Source organism: Peromyscus eremicus, chromosome 11 (assembly GCF_949786415.1).
Source record: "Peromyscus eremicus chromosome 11, PerEre_H2_v1, whole genome shotgun sequence".
Lineage (NCBI taxonomy): Eukaryota > Metazoa > Chordata > Mammalia > Rodentia > Cricetidae > Peromyscus > Peromyscus eremicus.
In genome coordinates, this window is record NC_081427.1 from 24,691,741 (window position 1) to 24,713,470 (window position 21,730).

Consider the following 21,730-nt stretch of genomic DNA (forward strand, 5'->3'; position numbering starts at 1 on the left):
TGTCCTGTTCAGCTTTGACCCCAGGCTGGCACAGCTAAAATCACAACAGCTGCTACAATTGTGGCTTCATGTGCCACATTGCAGTCCAAGAGAAAAGGCATCTAGGACACAGAATTTCTAGCAAAATTGCAAGTGGCTACCCACTGGACAACACCTAACAGAATTCCTGTGGACAAAGTAATTTAAGAGGTTGTTGTCTCTAGGTACCTGCCTTAGTCCTAAGTAACTTGAAAGAACACTTGAAGTGAGAGTCCAGTCATATCCCATCACAGGAGATTGGTAGGACTCACCTTTACTCAAGGCTGCCCTTCTCTTTAATGTACTCCATACAGCATCCATTGATGTGAATCTGATCCCTTTCAAGTGAGGGATCAATGGCTTCCTAACAACACATATTGTACTGTGATTCTCCACTCTTTTGTCATGGAAGCTGGTATTCTAGTTGACTTTATATTGCTGTGATAAAAGACTGTGACTTTCAGGTTCCACTCTATCATCAAAGGAAACCAAGTTGGGAACCTGGAGGCAGGAATTGAAGCAGAGACCCTAAAGGAGTGATGCTCACTAGCTTGCCTTGCCTTGCATGGCTAGCTCGCCTTGCTTTCTCATACAAATCCAGAACCTCTTGCCCAGGGGTAGCACAGCCCACAGCGGGCTGTGCCCTTACATGTCAACCATCCGTCAAGAATATGCCCCAGAAACATGCCTACAAGCCAATCCAATGGAGGCAATTAAATAGAGGTTCCAGCTTCCAGGGAATTCTAGTTTTGTCAGGTTGACAGAAGACTAACCAAGATAACAAGATGGCTCAGTGCAAAGATATTTGCTTCCAAGACTGATGAACTAAATTTGATCTTCAGGATTCACAAGATGGAAAGAAAGAAAGGATTTCTATTCATGCACAGGGGCATGTGTGAGCCGTCACATGCACACAATTATAGATACATACACTAAACTGTAATTTAATTATTAAATTAATTAAGATCATGCTTCCTTCAATGTGCACATGTATCAAGTAACATGATGAGCCCTTCTTTGTTTTCAGTTCTGTTTCTGTCATTACAGGCACGTTTGTGGTCCAAGTCACTGCCACTGATGCTGACGACCCAACCTATGGGAACAGTGCTAAAGTTGTCTATAGCATCCTCCAGGGACAGCCCTACTTTTCAGTGGAGTCGGAAACAGGTTAGAACACTTCCTTCATCTCCTAGTCGACATTCTGTAATTTTAACTGGCATGCTCAGCTGACCTAGCGTATTGTTTAATAAAAACAATCAGCATGATTGGATTTTCCTTGTGTTCCTCTGCCAAACTCTAATGATGTATTTGTAAGCGTGACATCCAGATCAGTTTAATAAGGAAATATGACAATGAGTCTTTCACACCACACATATAGGATAGAGTCATTCCTTTCTATTTTCCATCTCCTTTGGCATGAAGCCAAAAGAATGGCCCTTCCTGAGAATGGCTAACCCTATTCACAGAAATCCCGAGTCCTCTTTTCTCTTCTTTTTCTAGTTCCTTGATGGTGCCACGTCTCTCTGTTCTGCTCCGAAGCTAGGTATAGCCATGGGACATATTTGCACAAATAAAATATGGCAGTGAAATACGTCACTTCCAAGTAGAGTTGTACACAATCTGTCACATTCCCTTCCCCTGGTCACAGTGATCATGGAAACTCTTGTTGAAATAGGGCCTCAGCCTGGATGCCAGAGTGTCACCATGAGCAGAGATGCCTGAGTGCCTGCCCAGAGCATGAGGAAGAATTGAACCAGAGCCCTGTCACACCACGGAGAATTTTGTTTCATTCTGGAGAATTTTGTCTCATTCTGACGTCACGGTCTAGCCTATCCTGCCCAACACATCCCTGGTCCAACAAATCAGCTTGCCTTACGGAATATTTTTTGCAGCATCTTATTTTTCTGAATTTGCCCTGCAAAGTCTAAGTGGAAAGCTGGACTCATTGCTGCCTGTCACAGATGCCAATGAGAAGAGACAGGGACTGAATCTTTAAAACTGCTTTATTCGGAGAGCTGGCAACCTGAGAAGACAGTAGATTAACATCCTTAATAAAAAATAAAAAAATAAAAAAAAAAACTGTCTTCCATCTCATCTCCCACCAGCAGATCCCAGATCAGGGAAGGAGCATAACAAAGAAAGCCAGGCATTCTAGAGCTCAGCCCTGACCTCTCGTCAGGTGGCCAGACACGTTTCTGAGGGCTATGAGGTCCATGTTTCTCTCATTATCATCTCTTGCTGTCTCCCCTCATTTTGTGTGGATGTCTGGGGCTCAGGCACCTCTTGAAATGCTTAGTCAAGTTAGCCGATGTCAATCTTGTTCTCCGGGGGCATCTGGGCTGAGAGGGGGTTAACTCAGAACAAACCAACCGTTGACAGTGTGTGCTGGCTAAGCTATAAATAGCTTGTAGGTGCTGAGGCCTCTCCACAATATGGAGCACAAGGATGTCATATAATGCTGAACACAAAAGCACCCCATCAAACACACCGTGCTATCTGGTGGTTTATTTTTCTGCACAAAGCATTTGTATTGTACAGTATATTCTATACATATTTTGAATCAAGTTCCTTTCATATATTTTTCAAACATTCTTTATTTTAAGCCAGAGCTTTTCTGGGTTACTATATCCAGCTAGAAATCGATGTGTTAAAAGGTGAATGAACCTGGAAAGAATCCCAAGGAGAGAGAAAATGTTGAGTTGAAAAACAATGAGAAATGAAAAATTAGAATTACCCTACTTAAAGGACAAAAGGCTAAGGTGATTTCCTGTGTTTAAATAGAGAAGAACCATTATTTGGAGAAGAGAAAGCTACTGCTCCTTGAAGCCAAGACTATGGGAATAAAATTGACCTGTTGTCTGAGGCATTCTTGTTAAAAAGGAAGAAAAGATATTTTCAGCTTCATTAGTGGTTAAGCATGAGAATGTGAGACCGGAGAGGGTTACAAAGCCTACTCCAGTGATTTTTAAAAGAAAGTTAATTTAAGCATAAACACTCTACAGAGATTAGGCGAACTTTGAGAAATTCTTTCAAGTTATTATCTAACTGCCTAACGGTAGAGACAACTTTAACCTGTCTTTAAAATGTTGGCTGCTGCAGGGATTGCTGGGATTGAGTTCTCATTCTCTGTAAGCAAACCCAAATTCCCCGGGATCAAACAAGATCATAATCGGGAGGGACCTCAGGCCATTTTCCTTAGCACATAGTTTTGTGGCTTATAAAACCCACAGAACATTCATTACGGTAGGTACTCTTGAGGAGCAATTAGCCAAGCGGATAATGTGAAACTCTGGTGTCAGCTCAGGCATATGGCTTTCTGAACCATACTCTCAGAGTACACCCCAGTGCTTTTAATCTAGCAGCAAGTGTGGTATGTCCTCTCATGCCACATGCCAGTTCTACCTGACAATGTCATCCTGTGACACTTACATTGTACTACCGATGGTCTCTTTTGAACAGGCTTTCACTTGTGCTTGTTTTTACTCTCCTTGTATTACAGGCTTCTTAATGAGTCTCTCTTCCCCTGTGTGATTGTAATTTCCTTCGGTAGAAAGGCTGCATATAATCATCTTTATATCACAGTGACATCTGCATAGCGTTTTGCATATTGTGGGTGACAGTCTCCATTTGTCTGCATAAATAAATGATTCCATAAACTACGGTTAACGCCTCCCCTTCCACACCTGAATTTCCATTTCATATCCATAGGTATCATCAAGACAGCGTTGCTCAACATGGATCGAGAAAACAGAGAACAGTACCAAGTTGTGATTCAAGCCAAGGACATGGGCGGCCAGATGGGAGGACTGTCGGGCACCACCACCGTGAACATCACGCTGACAGATGTCAATGACAATCCACCCCGTTTCCCCCAGAGTAGGGACATTTGATTGAACAGATTTCTCCAATGTGCTTTTGTAAAATTCTGACTTTAAGAATATTTCCATGGTTGGCATTGCTGTCAAAATCGCTGGACTTAGGAAGAATTGGCACTTTTATTAAAATTATTTAAATGAGATGAAAACACCACTTATGCTCAGGAAGTGTGAACGCTGATGCTCTGCCATTGGTAATTAGCTGAGTGGTTCCTGATACGGAGGCTGTTGGAAAAGCAACATCGTTGCTTTCTCTTCCCTTATTAAAATGACTACCATAGATGTAAATTTGCTTGAGCAAAAGCATATGTATACAAGTATGCTGCTATTTGTTAGGAAAAAGTTGACTTTATGTTTTTATGAACTTAATCAGGCATGTAATCTCTGTTAAATGCTCACAGAGCTTTGCAAGGAAGGATTTATCATTTCCCAAGTTCTAAAAATACATCTGGAGAAGTTGCTCTGTGCTTAATCCGTTTGGAGTCATAAAGAGTTTTCTACAGTATGGTTAATTGAGATACTGAAAATCATCTCAGATAACATTAACTGTCCTTATCAGGTGAAAAGAAAAAACAAGACCCATGAATACGGCCTTTCTGTCAAGCATCATGCTAGAATTCCACATCCAGCCACCCCAGTGGGAACTGGTTGTGATGCAATTTCCCCTTCAAAAATGGATAGACGTCTTTGTGACCATGCTCCCCTGGAAAAGTTACCTGAATCCTTAAGTAGGAAAGGCAGCTGGATATGGTGACTCAGTCACACATATAATCCTATACTTGGACAGCTGTGGTGGCTTCCAGCTGGGGCTCCATGAAGAGTTCATGCCAGCCTAGGAAGACCCTATGTTTTTTAAAAAAAAGGGAACTAAAGAGAAGACTCAGCAATTGGTTTAGAGTACTAGGTGCTCTTCCAGAGTATTCAGGTCCAAGTGGATCATCACAACGGCCTGTAAGTCCAGCTCCAGGAGATACAATGCCCTCTTCTGGCCTCCCTGACCACCTGCACACACATAGCATACAAACACACAGATATTCACACATACAGAGAAATGAAATACTTTAAAAAAAATCTTTTTAAAAGAAGTAGAAGGAAGGAATGAGAGAAAGGAAGAGAGAAGGAAGGAAAGAAGGGAGGGAAAAGAAAACTCACTTACTCTACTGTGGCCTTTTAAAAAAGATAACCAGCTAATGTGAGCTCCCTGTAGATGGAGATCTAAATGATGAACAGGAAACAGTATCATCTTTTGATCCTCCAAGCATGTAACCAGCTAGATGCCAAGAACAGCATAGCTAATAATTTATGATATGGGCAGAAGAAACATTTTATGAGCCCTGAAATTTCTGCACAAAGGTCTAAAATGAAAACAGCATGATCACCAGTGCTTTGCCCTGGGGAGGACAACCCCAGGGTCTCTGCACTTGGCCCTGTGGGGCTTTGTCACATGTCCTGCTCTTTCTTTACATTGCCTATTACCTGCTGTGAGACCATGTGCCAAAGCAAGTAAAAAGAGAATGCAGAACAATCTAGAGAAGTAGTTAAAACATATTTTGGTATTTTACCAACCAGGAACCCAATATTCAGGGAATTTGTATCATTTAAGACCTAAACTTCAGGGGCTGGAGAGATGGCTCAGAGGTTAAGAGCACTGACTGCTCTTCCAGAGGTCCTGAGTTCAATTCCCAGCAACCACATGGTGGCTCACAACCATCTGTAATGAGATCTAGTGCCCTCTTCTGGCCTGCAGTCATATATGCTGTATATGTAATAAATAAATCTTTAAAAAAAAAAAAAAAGACCTAAACTTCAGTGATGCCATAGTCTGATGGGGTTTGTTTGTTTGTTTTTTTGGGGGTTTTTTGAGGTTCTTTTTCCAAAATCATGTATGAATAAATGGCAAACTATAAGTGATAAGAATAGAATAAATTTCAGAAGGCAGCTATGCTTACCACTTTACCATCAATGCCAAGACAGTTTTTGTTTTCACACACACACACATACACACACACACACACACACACACACACACACACACACACACACACTCTAAGTATATACTGGTCTGCAAGATTGTCATATCTAAGCTGAAACTCACATATTGTCTTTAAACTAATTTTGCAACACAAGGATATTAAAAAGTATCATCTACAAAGTATAATTTTAGATTAGAAGTAAAAATAAAAGAATGCTGACAGGTGTGGTGGTGCACACCTTTAATCAGGCAGAGGCAAGCAGACTTCTGTAAGTTCGAGGCCAGCCTGGTCTACACTGGTCTAGACTGTCTCAAAAACAAAATTTTATATACATATATATGTATATATATATATATATATATATATAATGTTAAATATATTTATAAAGAAAAATGTTGTAATGAAATTGAGAAGGAAAGAATGAGTTAGTCAAAGGAAAAGGGTAGAGAACTTCATTGCTCAGTGTAGTTTCCCATATCCCTAACTCTACATCTCTATCCAGCTCAGATTATTAGTCACATCATGGCTACTTGGCTATTTTTCCAAATTGCTGTAATTTGCTTCCACCTTCAGCTAGTAGGAGCAAGGTCAGAAAGAAGCCCTGTTAAGAACACAGAGTAATTAGCTTCAAGTCGGTCCAGGTTAGGTTTTCTATTCTTTCTGCTATATTACCTCCGTGGGGCTTCTGAAACCCTCCTCTCCTACTTAGACTCAAACAACACCATGAACTTGGGAGCTTGTTTACAGAACAAGAAAAGAGCACTCCACTTGCAAGGAGACAGACCAGGAAACAGAAGGAGAAGTCTGATTAGCATGATAGAGGTTAGGGCATCATTAATTATTTTGAAGAAAGCATAAGTCTGTCTCCACCACAGTGAGGTCTTAACACTGTCTCCCCTCAGCCATGGTTGGACATTCTGCCCCTTCATTTATTGCCAACCAGAACCCAAATATATTATTTAAAATACCTTTATTGTCATATATTGTTATACTTACTCTCTTTTCTTAAGAAATAAGCTATTGCTGATAGTCTATTATTATGCTCAGTTTATGTGTTAAACTTTATCAGAGATAAGTATATACTAAAAATAAACACAGAAAAGAATAGAGCACTTAACCAGAACTAATCACTGTATTTAGGATTTAGTACTAGTTGTAGTTAGGACTCCGCTGGGGATCTCAGAATACACCCCTAATGGGTAAGAGTGGACTGCTTATTTGGGTAGAGCATCTCCTAGTCTCTGCCTCACTTGTCTGTTTGGTGATTAATAGGTACATACCAGTTTAAGACCCCCGAGTCCTCTCCACCGGGTACACCGATTGGCAGGATCAAAGCCAGTGATGCTGACATGGGAGAAAACGCAGAGATCGAGTACAGCATCACAGACGGTGAAGGACAAGACATGTTTGACGTCATCACCGACCAGGAAACCCAGGAAGGGATTATAACTGTCAAAAAGGTAATGGCGTTGGTATGGACATTTGGTACCACTCCTGGGGTTGACGAGATGGCTCTGAATGAAGTACTCATACAAGTCCCCAGCACCCACATGAAGTCTGGGCATGGTGGCCCCTGGTGGCAATACAGGTGCTGGAGGAAAGGTGGAGAAAGGCAGACCTTGGAAGCTCCCTGGCCAGGCAGTCTGGCAGAAATAAGGTTCAGAGCAACAGAAGGCATGATGTTGACCTATGACCTCTGGCCTCCACCTACAAAAATGCATGGTGCACATGCATACACACACACACACACACACACATGAACACTCACACACAAGTAAGCATGCACACATAGAAAAGGAGAGATAAGGAGATGTAAACACAACTCCATATTAGATTTTTTTCAACTCCAAATACTGTTTAGCAGGAGTAAAGTAGGCTACTGATTGGTGCCTCTACCACTTCCATAGCTATCAACCAAGATAAAACTTTCAGTGTCTTATCAATGAGAGTGCTTCCCTCTGGCTCCCAAGGACAATGACAATCTCCTATGAACATTTCTTCAAATTCGTCTTTTACTCACTCTTTAAGAACACTGATCCTAATCGCACTGAGATCTCTTGGGTTGACTTTAGTAGTCAAAAGTAATTTTATATACTCATTACTTCTGTACTTTCAATACATTTCTACTAAAAATCCTCTAAGTAAATAATAGAAACAAGTGGAATGCATAGAAATGATTAAATAAATGATACAAGCAATAAAATAAACAATGCCACACATCGTTGTGGGTGCTGGTACTGCCATGGCACTTACAACAGATGTTCTCTGCTGTCCTAGAACCTACAGGCCAGCAGTGAGTGAACAAGGAAGAAGCCACTGAATGAATGTGTACATGCCAACTGCGAAACGTGCTTTGAAGGAAAGATTTAGGGCAAGCAGGGAGCAGGATGACCTGAATTAGAGAGAAGGCACATGCAGAGACCCACATCTAAGCCACTGAGGAAATTTCACATGACTTTTCAGAGCGTAAGGGCATCAAATCTCCTCTTCACCAGCATGCTTATGTGCTAGTTGACCTCTCAAAACTGGCTGGCACCACAAAGCACTATACCAAAGTGTGGCCATGGTTAAAAACCAACAAATTGTGTGCTTCGGGGCTAAAAGTATTGATTTCAGTTAATTTTCATTGATTTCTCTTTTGTCATGTACAGTATAATATACCTTCTCCCTCCCTTCACCCACTGTGGCTTGCTGGTGAACATAAGCATGGTGGATGTAAATAACAAGAAAAATATCCCTTTTAAGAATATGTCTGAATATCTGGAAGCACAATAAAACATGCTTAAGTGACACTCAGACCAATGTTTTAGACCCTGATATGATTAGGAGGCCCATTAGTGTGCATTAACCTTTTTAATTTTCTCAGTGCCTTATCAGATTCAAACTGAAATTTTGCCTAGCTGACTAAATTGCATTCGCCAACGTCTTGATTAATAGTGTTTCCAGCGAGCCTTGCCGTGATATCATCTAAAACTACAAGTCAGCAGTACACATTTGGGTTCACCATGCCTTCAAAAGCAAAACCTTTTCCTAAAGGTCTTTGACAACGGGGATCATTGCCTTCTTTGGCAAATAATTAGCCCCATGCCCTTCTGAGGGTATTGGGGAAAGCTTTTACTAACTCCTGCAAAAACAACTTATTTAGTATGAACGGGCAAGAGAGAGTCATGGTGTTAACCTGTGAGTCAGAATTCTGGCTCCACTCCTACTCACCAGAAGCTGTTTACAAGTACAGATGGCCATCTCCACCAGAGAAAGTTTGGTTTAGTAGGCAAGAGTGGTGCCCCAGGCATTGGCAAGTTTTAAATACCCAACAGGTAAAGCCAGATGTGAGAACCCTTGGCAAAATGGTCTACTACATGTTTCCACTCTGCCCTTGGCAACCCCCTCTATTCAAATCCAAGGTATTTTAAAGGAGAGGGAGGCTGAAACAGATCCCTGTGTCCAGTTCCCTTCCTGCCCCATATGCCTAGCACCTGAGTACCCACTTCTCTGTGCAGCAGACATTCAGGCTGTACTTCTATCCTGGTTGCATCATGGCTCTTCACAGCCTATGTAACAGCTTCCCTGCTAATTCTCTATGGTACTGGAAAAATACTGATCTCAACTTCGCTTTGCTGCCTCTGCCCAACATTGCACTAATGAGTGGTTATCTCCAGAAGCAGCCCGATCGCGTTCATTTATCAGAGATTTGTACTAAAACTGTTTCTGCCTTGCCTCTCTGTGTGCTGCATTGCTTTCTTCTGAAGCTCTTGGATTTCGAAAAGAAGAAAGTGTATACCCTCAAGGTGGAAGCCTCCAATCCCCACGTCGAGCCCCGATTTCTCTACCTGGGTCCCTTCAAAGACTCAGCCACAGTGAGAATTGTGGTAGACGATGTGGATGAGCCTCCAGTCTTCAGCAAACTGGCCTACATCCTGCAAATACGAGAGGATGCGCAGATAAACACAACCATAGGCTCTGTCTCAGCTCAGGATCCTGACGCTGCCCAGAATCCCGTCAAGTAAGTGCATGTCAGCCCCATCCCTTCCCTAAGTTAAGTCCATTTTAATGTCTGAATATCCACCTGCTGCTTAAAAAAATAGGAATCCTTTTTCCAATTAGACAGCTGTGTTTTCCTGGAAAACGGTTCCAGATAGCACCTTTAACTGTCCTTGCTCACTGCATAAATACTGTTTTAGCATCAGCATCAACCTCAAATACACGAAAGTAGGAAACAAAATGAAGATGAGAGGTACAGCAGGAGTTCGCTGCTTAAGTGAAGTGATGTAAGGTGGTGCAGCTGATTGACCTGGGTCCTTTGTAAGGTTTACGATGATTTACTAAATAGTGGAACACAGAAATAAAGCAGCCACTGCGCTCGACAGCCAACATGCTTTTCAAGTGCTGGAGAATCTATCATGTAGCACTTAGAGGCAGAATTATGCTCCGTTTAGATGAATAATTTCCCTCTTGCATATGTAAATAAAAACAAGAACTGTTTTGTGATATGTCTGTGAAATGCTGGAGAAATTAATAGGGTAGAGTCCAAATTAATGCTCTGTAAACAAGCTCCGTCTTGCTGGTGCTTGCTGGCTCCTTAGTTATAAATCAGATGGCAAGAAACCTCATTGCTCTTTGAGACCACTGACAACTTCGGGATTCTAGAATCATATGCAAATCCTGGAATCAACCAACTCCCAGCCACCAGCCAGTAGCTCCGTAGAATAAATGAGAAAGGTGCTAAATCAGACTGCTATGATATAAATCATTCTCCATAGATAAACTAAGCAGAAAAAAATAAAATCTGTAGAGATTCTTGCCAGTGAGTCCACAGACATACTCTGGTCAGGGTACCTGCCATACACACCATGCACATCGTACGCACAAGGGAACGCAGTAGACAACTATACCAGGTCCTCAACATAGAGACCTTACAGAGAAAAATAAACAAAGAATAAATATGCAGTGGGTCAGGTGAAGAAATTCTAAAAATCAAATTAATGGGGAGACTGTTTAATATGGTGTGACTAGGTTTAGCCTTCTTAGTAGGAAATCTTGGCAGTAAAGATTTGAAAGAAAAAAAAAAATGAAGGGTGAGCAGTGCAGAGTCCTGGGGGAAGACACGCAAAAGGGGAAAAGGAAGAAGAGGTCTAATGCTAGAGCTGACTTCCTCTGTTGTAGGAGTGGCTAAGAGAAAGGAAGAGATGGAATAGGGAGGGGGGAGAGGTAAAAGAATGGAGGGAGAGGGAGAGAGAGGTAAGAGAGAGAGGGGGAGGGAAGAAGGGAGAAAATAAGAGAGAGAGGAAGGAGGAGGTAGAAGAGGTCGATTAGGAGGCAGCAGGGTGGTTTGCCACGGTTGATCTTGTGGGTTCTACTCGGCTTTATGGTTCATGGTAAAGCCTGAATTTTATCTAATTGAGGTGAGAAGCCGTCTTCAAGCTTTGAATGGAAGAGCTGCCTAATCCCAATCTGCACTTTTAAAGGGTCATTCTGTCTGCTATGTGGAGAACATTATTGCAGATAAAAGAATATGTCGCTCTAAGTAAATGTGCTTGAGCATCTGTCCCCTTTGATGTAGTCAAATTTCATGACACCCTCATGTCTAAGACACACACACAGATGTCTGCTCTACTCTCAGGGCACACAGAGCCGTGTTTTATCTCTCTACTGGAAGATCTACAACACGTTAAAGAGAGCTCAGTCCACCAGTGCAGCCCCGTGTGAGCTCCATGGACCCAGTACTTCCCCCATGTAAATGTCACATGCCTAATGAGGGAAATGAATGACGGCTTTCACTTCCATAGCACATGCACTTGAGGTCCTTTCACAACTGTCCCCTCACTGGGAGCTCATTCTAATGACACAGAGTGGGGCCGGCTTAGAGAGTTGGTGCGAGGTCCAATTTAAAAGTGCTAATGCTAGAAGTTAACAGATCTGAGATTCAGTTACCTCTCTGATGGATCAGCATGCTTTCAATTTGAAGAAAAAATATCTTCTGGAAATTTAGGCTAAACACTTTTATATTAGTGTTTAAACCAAATACCAGTTTTACCCGCTGTATTATTCTCCATGTGCTGAATGGAAGTACTTAGCTCATCAGGCTGGGTTGACTGTTCATTCTAAAGACTTTTGCTGCCAGCCTTCCCTTAGCACAGATGGATTTGACATATAAATATAGATTTAAGTCTAGAAATGTACATAGATTACATTGGTGTATCAGTGCATGTTCCAGTGATTTTCCTTATAGGATAAAATCAGTCTTGTATTAAGAAAATATGTCTATACATAGTCTGGGGTTAGTCTAGACATAAATACTGAACCACTATGTAAGACTGTTAGGTGAACAACGAATTCTCAAAATGCTGAGTTTTTGATGCAGTTACCATTTTTAACTGTTCAATCACAAAACAATTTCCTACTATAACTTTATCGTAATGTTTTTGGATACATACAAGAGAAAACATGTCACTATATAAATCTGCCATGTACAGTGTCTGTATGGGGGCTAGAGAGATGGTTCAGCATTCGCTGCTCTTACAGAGGACTCAAGTTTGGTTCCCAATACTCACATTAGGTGGTTTATAATTGCCTGCAACTCCAGCCCCTGGGGATCCGATGCCCCCTTGACTAATGAGGTCAGACCTCATTAGGTAGCCAGGATCATGTGCCCACACACAGACACACACTTGGCCACATAAATAAAAATAAGCGAAGTCTTTTTTTTTAAGTATATATGCAAACACAGCTTCTTTCCTACCAAATAAATCTCTCTCACTTGAGGACACATTACAAGACAAATCATTTAATCACAAAACACAGTGAAGTCCCAGGAGAGGAGGTCAAATGATCCATTCCAGCCATGCTGAGGCTGACTGCCTTGCTTCCTATTGGCAATGATCAGAGTTAATATTTGTGGACAATAAATATCCCTGATATAAACTGAAATTACTTTAGAGGAAAGAAAATAATAACAAAAAGAAAATACAGCTTTGTCTATAATCATCTCTCCTAAACAATATAGGCATTTTAGGGTTTCCATTAATTTTTAATCTCCCAATTAGGGAAGACAATATAAATTTTGGTATTTCCTTAGTAGTTAATCTCCTCTCTTTAAAATTTAAAGCTGACTTCAACTAAAACTTCTTCATTGCTTCCCATTTATTTCAAGGCTTGGTAGAAAAAAAATGTGATTATTTGTCAAACTTAAAACTATACCGGAAGGCTGAGACAAAGAGCAAAAGATGACCGCCATGTATAACTGTGGCAGCTCACAAAAGCACAAAGCAGAATGTCCTCAGCTTAGCGTTTGTCATGAGGGAAAAACATGCTCATGGATAACTATTAAACTTCTCACAGTCTATGAGTATAGTGACTTCCCTTTTGAGAAGTAGTGATGTGTTATAAATATTTATCATTCGTTTTAAAAAATGAAGAAAGACGATAAAGTAAGTTCAGTATTCTTGCCTAAATTTTTTTCATAACTGTTGGTTCATGGCAGAAATGTCAAAACCAATAGATAATTTTTTAAATTTGTTTGAGCCCTCACTGATGATGAAAAGGCTGTGTTGATTAATTTCTTCTGAAATAAGTTTGAATAGCAAGCAATAAACAAGTGCCTATCTCATCTAGACAACTGCTAACTGACAAATATCAATATAAAAATATATTGTTTGTTGTATCTTGTTACTCACCTATTTTAAATAAAAACAATTCTGGCACACACCTTTAATCCCAGCACTCGGGAGGCAGAGCCAGGCGAATCTCTGTGAGTTCAAGGCCAGCCTGGGCTACCAAGTGAGTTCCAGGAGAGGCACAAAGCTACACAGAGAAACCCTGTCTCGAAAAAAAAAAAAAAAAAAAACACAAAACAATTCATTGAAATAGAATTTTGAGCATTGTACATTATTGCAAACTACTTATATCTTTTCTTAGAGCATTCATAACTCTAAATATGTCAGATAGTTAGATGATTTACTTAAATTGTATTTCTACTAAGTGAATTTTAAGCCAATATTTTTAAACCTCCTTCAATGACATAAGTTTTGAAAATGCCGTGGAAATGGGAAGCTATATTTTTCAGAACAAACCTTAACATATCAAATCTCTTCAAATTTTTCTCTTGTTGCCCCTTCATTTGTAAACACACATACATACTTGTTCCCTTTACATGGCCATCCTAAAAATCAATTACAAAATCTAATAAACTTAAAAGTAGGTTGAAAGCTAGTAACAAATTTAATTTTGAAAGATACTATTTCTCCAACTCCCTAGTCTGCTGTGAGTGTTAGGGTTGAAGGTGCTATTCATCTTCGGTTTTTAAGATAGAATTCCGGATGCCCTTTGAATTTCCACAAGCTCTCCATAAATGTATCTCTAGTCCTCACTCGGTCCTAGCATCATCCTGTCCTTGTTGCTCTGGGGCAATTGAGTGACACTGAGCCCTGCCTCCCCTGATGTCCTTCCCCACAGTTGCTCCAGGTTGTCTGTGGTTCTCTGTCTCAAGCTTTAGCCTGGACCTTTCCACAGGATGTTCCTCAGGCCCTCTATGTGTCAAACACAGGGGCTCAAATCTTCCTCCAGCCTTGTGTTCACTCTTATTCCAATATCTTGTGACAGTAGTGTCCAGCCATTCTCAATTCAACTAGTCATGTTTATTCAACACGATTCAGATTATGATGCTGCCCTGTATGGACCACATGGACATATTTACATGGCGTTTAGAATAGACCCCCAATTCTTTCCTGTGGCCAACCCATCCTCTGCTTAGAGTGCATTCCACCATAATCCTATCGCCTACACCCTTTGCCTACCTTACCATCCTCACCCACACTAGGTATCTTTTGTTTCTGAAAACAGAATGATTTTTAAAATTAAATGGATAATAGGAAAGTAGCCAATTCCCTATATAAGCACATATATTAGCATTCTGAATATCTAAAAAAAGTTTAATTTAAAAATAGGATATATAGAAAGAGATGCAGAGACTCACGGTCAAACATTAGGCTGAGCCTGGGGAATCCTGCTGAGGAGAGAGGGGAGGAGGATTGTAGGAACCAGAGGGGTCAAGGACATCACAAGAAAACCCACAGAATCAACTAATCTGGGCTCACAGAGACTGGACCAACAACCGGGGAGCCTGCATGCGACTGACCTAGGCCCTCTGCATATATGTGACAGTTGTGTAGCATGGTCTTCTTGTAGGACTCCTAACAGTGGAAGCAGGGGCCATCTCTGACTCTCTTCCTGGCTTTTGGGACCCTATTCCTCATACTGGGTTGCCTTGCCAAGGCTTAATATACCGGGGGGGGGGGGGGGGTTAGTCTTACTGCAACTTGATATGCCATGTTTTGTTGATATCCATGGGGGCCCGATCCTTTTCTAAATAGACATGGCAAGAAAGTGGAGGGGGGAAGGCAGAGAGGAGGTGAGGTTAGTGCTGGGAGGAGAGGAGGAAGGGGAAACTGTGATGGGGTGTAAAATAAATAAATAAATAAATCTTTTTTAAAAAAAAAATTGGATATATGCTGGGGAAATGGTGCAAGAGATGATCCATGAATGATAGGACTGGAGTAGGCCTCCAGGGCCTACATAAAGGACAGGTGGACATGGCAGCCTGACTAGAATTCCAGAACTCTGAAAGCCAAACCTGGGAATCCCTGAGGCAAGCTGGCTAGCCAGAACAGCCATATCAGCAGTCTCTGGGCTCAAGTGAGAGGCCGTGTCTCAGTGAATGAGAAGGAGAACAATTGAGAAAGCTCCCAACATCAGCCTCTGACGTCTGCATGCACATGCACACATATACAGGTGTGAGCACATACACACATACAGGTGTGAGCACACACACACACACACACAAAGTCAAAGCAATTGAACAGTTATTATATAAACTTGCTCTAAATTACATATTAAATAAACTTGGTCTAATTGCATATATATATATATATATATATATATATATATATATATATATATATACACAAAAAGAAAAAAGAAATTAGCAGTGATTTCCAAAATTGCACAACTTGCTTACCGAGTGTACTACTCAACCTAATTGTAAATATGTAATTTCTCAAAATATTTTCCTTAATGGTACAGTTACAGATGATGCTTAAAAGCCCTACAAGTAGAGAGAATTAACAGATGAGCTATTCTTGGAGTGGCTTTATGAAAAGGGAAAATCAAAGAAAGTCTCTCTAAAGTCTTCTCTGTTTTTAGGTATTCTGTGGATAGACACACAGATATGGACAGGATATTCAACATTGATTCTGGAAATGGTTCAATTTTTACATCGAAACTTCTCGACCGGGAAACACTGCTGTGGCACAACATCACAGTGATAGCAACAGAGATTAGTAAGTCCAACCTTACCAATGCTGTCCCCACTGATGGAACAAGGTCCCGGTGAGGGCTTGTTCAAGCACGGCCAAAGCTATTTACCTCATATTGACAACCCTGCTCTATACAGGTTGAGGGAAAGAGCCCTGGGGAGAGATCTGCAACGGTGTTTCTTCTAAATGTTGGTTCATCTTAACTGGAGAAGAAACTGTGAAAGTTCTGCAATTTGGAAATAGTAAAATAAGAACGCATCTCTCCGGGATGGGGAGATAACCCAGCAGGAAGGGAGCTTGCTAGGCAAGTGTGAGGAGTGGAGTTTGGATCCCCAAGGTCCACATAAAGGCTGGGTGGATATGGCAGCTGCCTGTAATCCCAGCATTCAGGAGGCAGAGACAGGGGATCTCCAGGGCAAGTTGGATATCTAGACTAGGAAAGCATTCAGCAAGAGAACCTGCCTCAATCAGTAAGGTGGTTGCGATGGAGGAAGACATCCAACATAAATTTGGGGCCTACACACACACACACACACACACACACACACACACACACACACACACTTTTCAAAAAAAAAAAAAAAGAATATATCTTTCAAGTGAAATAGAATAAGCACAAAGTAGATATGACTTCCCAAAGGTTATAAGTTAGAAAAATCACAAAAACAGCTGAAAAAAATGGACTTTCAAATAGGAAGCAAGGGAATAGGTAGAGTCATCTATCTTCAAATGTAGGCATTGGGTACATTTAGTCATATCAAAATACAGAAAACAAAGTGGCTAAACCAGAACAGCCTATTGAGTATCCTAAGAAAGGTAAATGGAGTCACATCTTCAATCAGAAAGTGGTTGGTTGCTCCATAAAAATGATGCTATTAGTTTCATTCACACACACACACACACACACACACACACACACACACACACACACACTTTTTTTGTTATGATTAAATGTACCCATTGTGAGCCTACTGAGTAGACTAATAATCTGTCTGTAGACATGAGTGGAGTTAATTGCCTACTAGAACAGTAAGTTTTGAAAACTGACAAAGCAGGTCACATATAATGGATGGCTGACAACCTAGTTCCTTCACTCGGTTCTCTCGTTTTTAAGGGAAAGAAAGACCATGAAGTTGGATGGGTAAGGAAGAGAATCTAGGAGTAGTTGGGGAATTGAATGCGATTAAAATACACTGGGAACAAATAAAATAATTTCTTTAAAAATTCAGGCATTGGTCAACACCTCTTTGATATTCATTCTAACCTTTTGTAGAATTTTTTTTTCAAAATCTTTACCAAATTAAGAGCTACAAATCATCACTTTCCTATAGTCTATCAAATTGAGCAATATAAGGCATCAAATAATCAATAAAATGTTTAGATTATTTTATGTCACTCCTCATAAAATCCAAAGGAAAATTGTGCCCAAAAAAAACCATGAAATTGTTTCACTCAATGGAAATTAATGTGAACTATGAGTAACGAGTGTTAGATAGGAGAATATAAAAGAGGATACTCTTTAAAGTAATATTTCAGTGTTTAAAATAGGCTTCTGAAGTATAGCCCTTTTTGTTTTTAATTTCTGAAGTTCTAAACACGTTTATTTATCTCAGTTGGATGTCTGCTGTGAAAGATCCCATATCAAATGGTTTATTACAGTTCCCTTTTGTCAACATAGCTCATGAGATGTGACGTCGCTGAAGAAGAGTGCATGGAATAGCAAACAGCCAGTGTGGGCAAGAAGAAAGTGTTGATAGTGATCAGAACACCTCATTAGACACTCGATAGAGAGGAATTTGGTTTCCAGAACTTATGTCAAGGGACTGGTGTGGATGCTAGCAACAGTAAACTCTTAAAGCTTTAAAATTACAAAACGATTGTCCACTAGAAAAAGAGCATTTTTCGCCGGGCAGTGGTGGCGCACGCCTTTAATCCCAGCACTCGGGATGCAGAGCCAGACGGATCTCTGTGAGTTCGAGGCCAACCTGGTCTACAAAGCAAGTTCCAGGAAGGGCACAAAGCTACACAGAGAAACCCTGTCTCAAAAAAACAAAAACAAAAACAAAAACAAAAAAAAAGATCATTTTTCAAAACATCATGAAATTTAGCTTTTTACTAAAGTGGTCATTTTATGTATTATTTTAGGTTTATGCCTATGGTTTTCTGGTTGTGGGATTTAATGTTTCTCTAATATATTGGAAGCTATGGGTGATTGAGACATACCACAATTTATGTACAGCCACTTTCACTTTGAAAGGATAGTATGAGAAAAAAATGGATGCTAGAGATCGTAAGGATACTATTGTCAGAACTTATTAACCACCTTCAACGGCTCAAAATCTGAGAGCTTATATAGATAAAGTCATCTCGCTCTTACTCCAATGCCTTTCTACTTGCTCTTTCATTTCCCTAGGAACCCAGAAATTTTCACATGGCTTACTCCTTTTCAGTCACATCTGAACAAACGGTCCCTCTGAGAAGGCATGCCTGGTTATCCCATTCAACAGAACAGCTCCATCTCTCTCGATCCCTTTTCTCTGCTTAATTTTGCCATCTGGTGCTTTGTACGTTCGTATGTTTAGTGTGCTTATCTCCACATTAGAATAAATACCTAAAATTCACTATCTTTATTAAGTTCCTTATCTGCCCCAGCCCATATTAGGTGTCAGATGTCCAGTAAGGTTATATTAAGTGAACATTCGAATAGACATTTGGGTTAAGTGCATGAGAGAAAGAAAACGTGAGCCATCGATTCCTGACCCTCATATCAGAAGCCTCTCCTCCAACTATCCAGGGCATTAGCGGGGAAGAATGAGAATGAAAGAGTGTGTGACTCCTGTCTAAGGGGAAATGATGATCAACATATAATGCCTATTTCTTTCTTTCTGATATGCGTCAGATAATCCAAAGCAAAGCAGCCGTGTGCCTCTATACATTAAAGTTCTTGACGTCAATGACAATGCCCCAGAATTTGCTGAGTTCTATGAAACCTTTGTCTGTGAGAAAGCAAAGGCAGACCAGGTGAGTTGTATCTTAAAAAGCACCTTCAGATTGGAAGGCGGATTAATTTAGATCTAATAATTGAGATGATACACACAGCGGAGGGCTTGTCTTGAATTATCTATGAAGTAGATGCCCAGGAGATTAATACCATAAATAATAACCAAGACGAATGTTTAACTTGCACAAGAGAACAAATAGTTTTTAAGAACTGGAAGTTCATCAGTCTCCAAGACTGATGTGATTTCCAAATCAGTTTAAAGTTTTCATTAAAATAGATTAGTCACAGTCTTGCTGGAATAAAATCTTCATTGGTGAACAGATAGCTTAATTTGCATATGTACTTGAAAATAATAACTAGAACATATTATCCAATTGCCTATAATTCACAGTTTTACTTATTTACATTGCCCATCTGTAAAGTGATGCAAATTCATGAATGTCTCCCTGCTTCGCCCATTTGTCACTCACCTGAAATAAGTCTTTGCAGCCTGTGACGGAGAAATTAGGCGACACTTTGTCAAAACAGAAGTGCCCCATGAAAGTACAGGGGAAAATGGGAAGCTGAAGTTACTGCACTTTTTACTTTAATTTTCTGTTTTAGTTTTTTTTTTTTTGTCTCTCCCCCAAGTTGCTAAGCTATGAGCATGAGAAGACAGTGTTTTCACACAGGCTGTCCAGAGTGCTTCCATTTTGTTAAGTGGCAATGCTGTCAATGAGACAATCGTTGAGACCATTTATAGTTTTGGATTACTCGTCAGCAGAGCTTCTCAAGCAGGGTGATTTTTTGCTTCCTAGGGATATCTGGCAAATGTCTGGAGACTATTCAGGTTATCACAACTTAGGAGGGGGCTTCTGGTATACAGTGGAGTGAGGTCAGGGTGAAAACCACATCGTTTTCAGAGGAGAACCCACAGCAAAGAAGTAGCCCTGGTCCCATGGGTTTCTAAAACATCAGTTCTTTGAATAGAACGCACTGATGGATTTTTAAGAGCTATCATTTTAATTAAGTTATGGACTATAAAATTAAGTAATTTCTTGAAAAACCGTAAAAAACACTTTTGGATCATGAAACCTTTTTGGCAACCTTCTGGTTTCTATTTCAGCTGATTCAGACCCTACGTGCTGTTGACAAGGATGACCCTTATAGTGGACACCAGTTCTCATTCTCTTTGGCCCCAGAAGCAGCCAGTGGCTCAAACTTTACTGTACAGGATAACAAAGGTAAGTGAGCTTCCTGCCTCCCCTTTCTCCACACTCCTATGGGATTAGACCTTAGGCTGCATCCGCATCTATTGATTTCTGTCCCAACCTATCCAGTGCATGACATAGTACCCAAATACATTCACCATTTCGTTTTCTGCTTCCAGACAACACCGCAGGAATCCTGACTCGGAAAAATGGCTATAACAGACACGAGATGAGCACCTATCTCCTGCCTGTGGTCATTTCAGACAACGACTACCCAGTCCAAAGCAGCACTGGGACAGTGACTGTCCGAGTCTGTGCATGTGACCACCATGGGAACATGCAGTCCTGCCACGCCGAGGCCCTCATCCACCCCACGGGGCTGAGCACAGGGGCTCTGGTGGCCATCCTTCTGTGCATCGTGATCCTACTAGGTAAACTGCTTCTCCCTGCATCCTATCTCCCCTTGGTGAGGGGCACACACTGTTACTGTGACACTCTAGATTTTTCCGCCTCCCCCATTAAGGCATACAGCCTGATCTAGGTGAGTAGAGTTATATGCTGAGAATCTGTGTTGTTCAAACATGAACTCATTTTTGCTTTGAAGAATGAACAGATGTAATATGTGCCCATGTCTTTGCTTGCCCAGGATACCATTTTACCAAAAGAATATATGTCTATCATACTGAAATGCATCTCAGGGGGGATTAGAAACCACTATATATGTGCCCTGTTTCTTCTGTGTGTGGTCTGATAATTAACTTGGCAAACACTGGTAGATTTTGAAGAGTACAAGCCATGCAGCATGGAGTGTCCGATAAAGGCAACATTTGAGATCAACAGAAAACTGGAAAACGGTGATGGTGACTTTCTCTCTCACCCAGGGGAAAAAAAGATAAAAGTGTGGCAATCTCTTTAATGAAACAAACTTACTTTGAGCTACACAATGGAATAACTACCTGCTTAGTGTTGCTTTCTGGTTACCACATATATAATGTCTATAATTTTCGGACTGTTCATAAATAACTCCTAATATTAGGAAGTGAATCTGGATCCCAAAGAAATGAATGTAATAAAGGTGAAACACAAGACCTGTGATGGCTTGGATATGGCGTCTTCCCCCAAACTGCGCATGTGTTGGAGGTGTTGTTCACAGTTGGTGCTGAATCTGAAAGGGAATTGGATCAAGAATGGCTAACTTCATCAAATGACCAAAGCACTGATGGGTTCATTGTTGAATGGGCTGCTAGGTCTGGGCCCCAGTTGAAGGAATTATGTCACCTTTGAAGGATATAACTTGTCCCTGGACCCTTCCTCTCATTCTGTCTCTTGTCCACCATGAGTTGAGCTGCCTTGTTCTACCACA

At 40.8% G+C, this 21,730-nt stretch overlaps 1 protein-coding gene across 1 annotated transcript in view; it reads left to right on the plus strand.

Moving 5' to 3' along the window:
• The window catches only part of Cdh6 (cadherin 6), a 135,095-nt gene that overhangs the window by 106,630 nt on the left and 6,735 nt on the right, over positions 1-21,730 (plus strand). The window contains exons 4-11 of the mRNA XM_059276492.1: positions 1,066-1,185; positions 3,727-3,894; positions 7,139-7,326; positions 9,616-9,869; positions 16,064-16,200; positions 19,076-19,197; positions 20,283-20,400; positions 20,547-20,798. Coding sequence (XP_059132475.1) covers positions 1,066-1,185; positions 3,727-3,894; positions 7,139-7,326; positions 9,616-9,869; positions 16,064-16,200; positions 19,076-19,197; positions 20,283-20,400; positions 20,547-20,798 — 1,359 coding nt within the window. The remainder of the gene's footprint in view (positions 1-1,065; positions 1,186-3,726; positions 3,895-7,138; positions 7,327-9,615; positions 9,870-16,063; positions 16,201-19,075; positions 19,198-20,282; positions 20,401-20,546; positions 20,799-21,730) is intronic.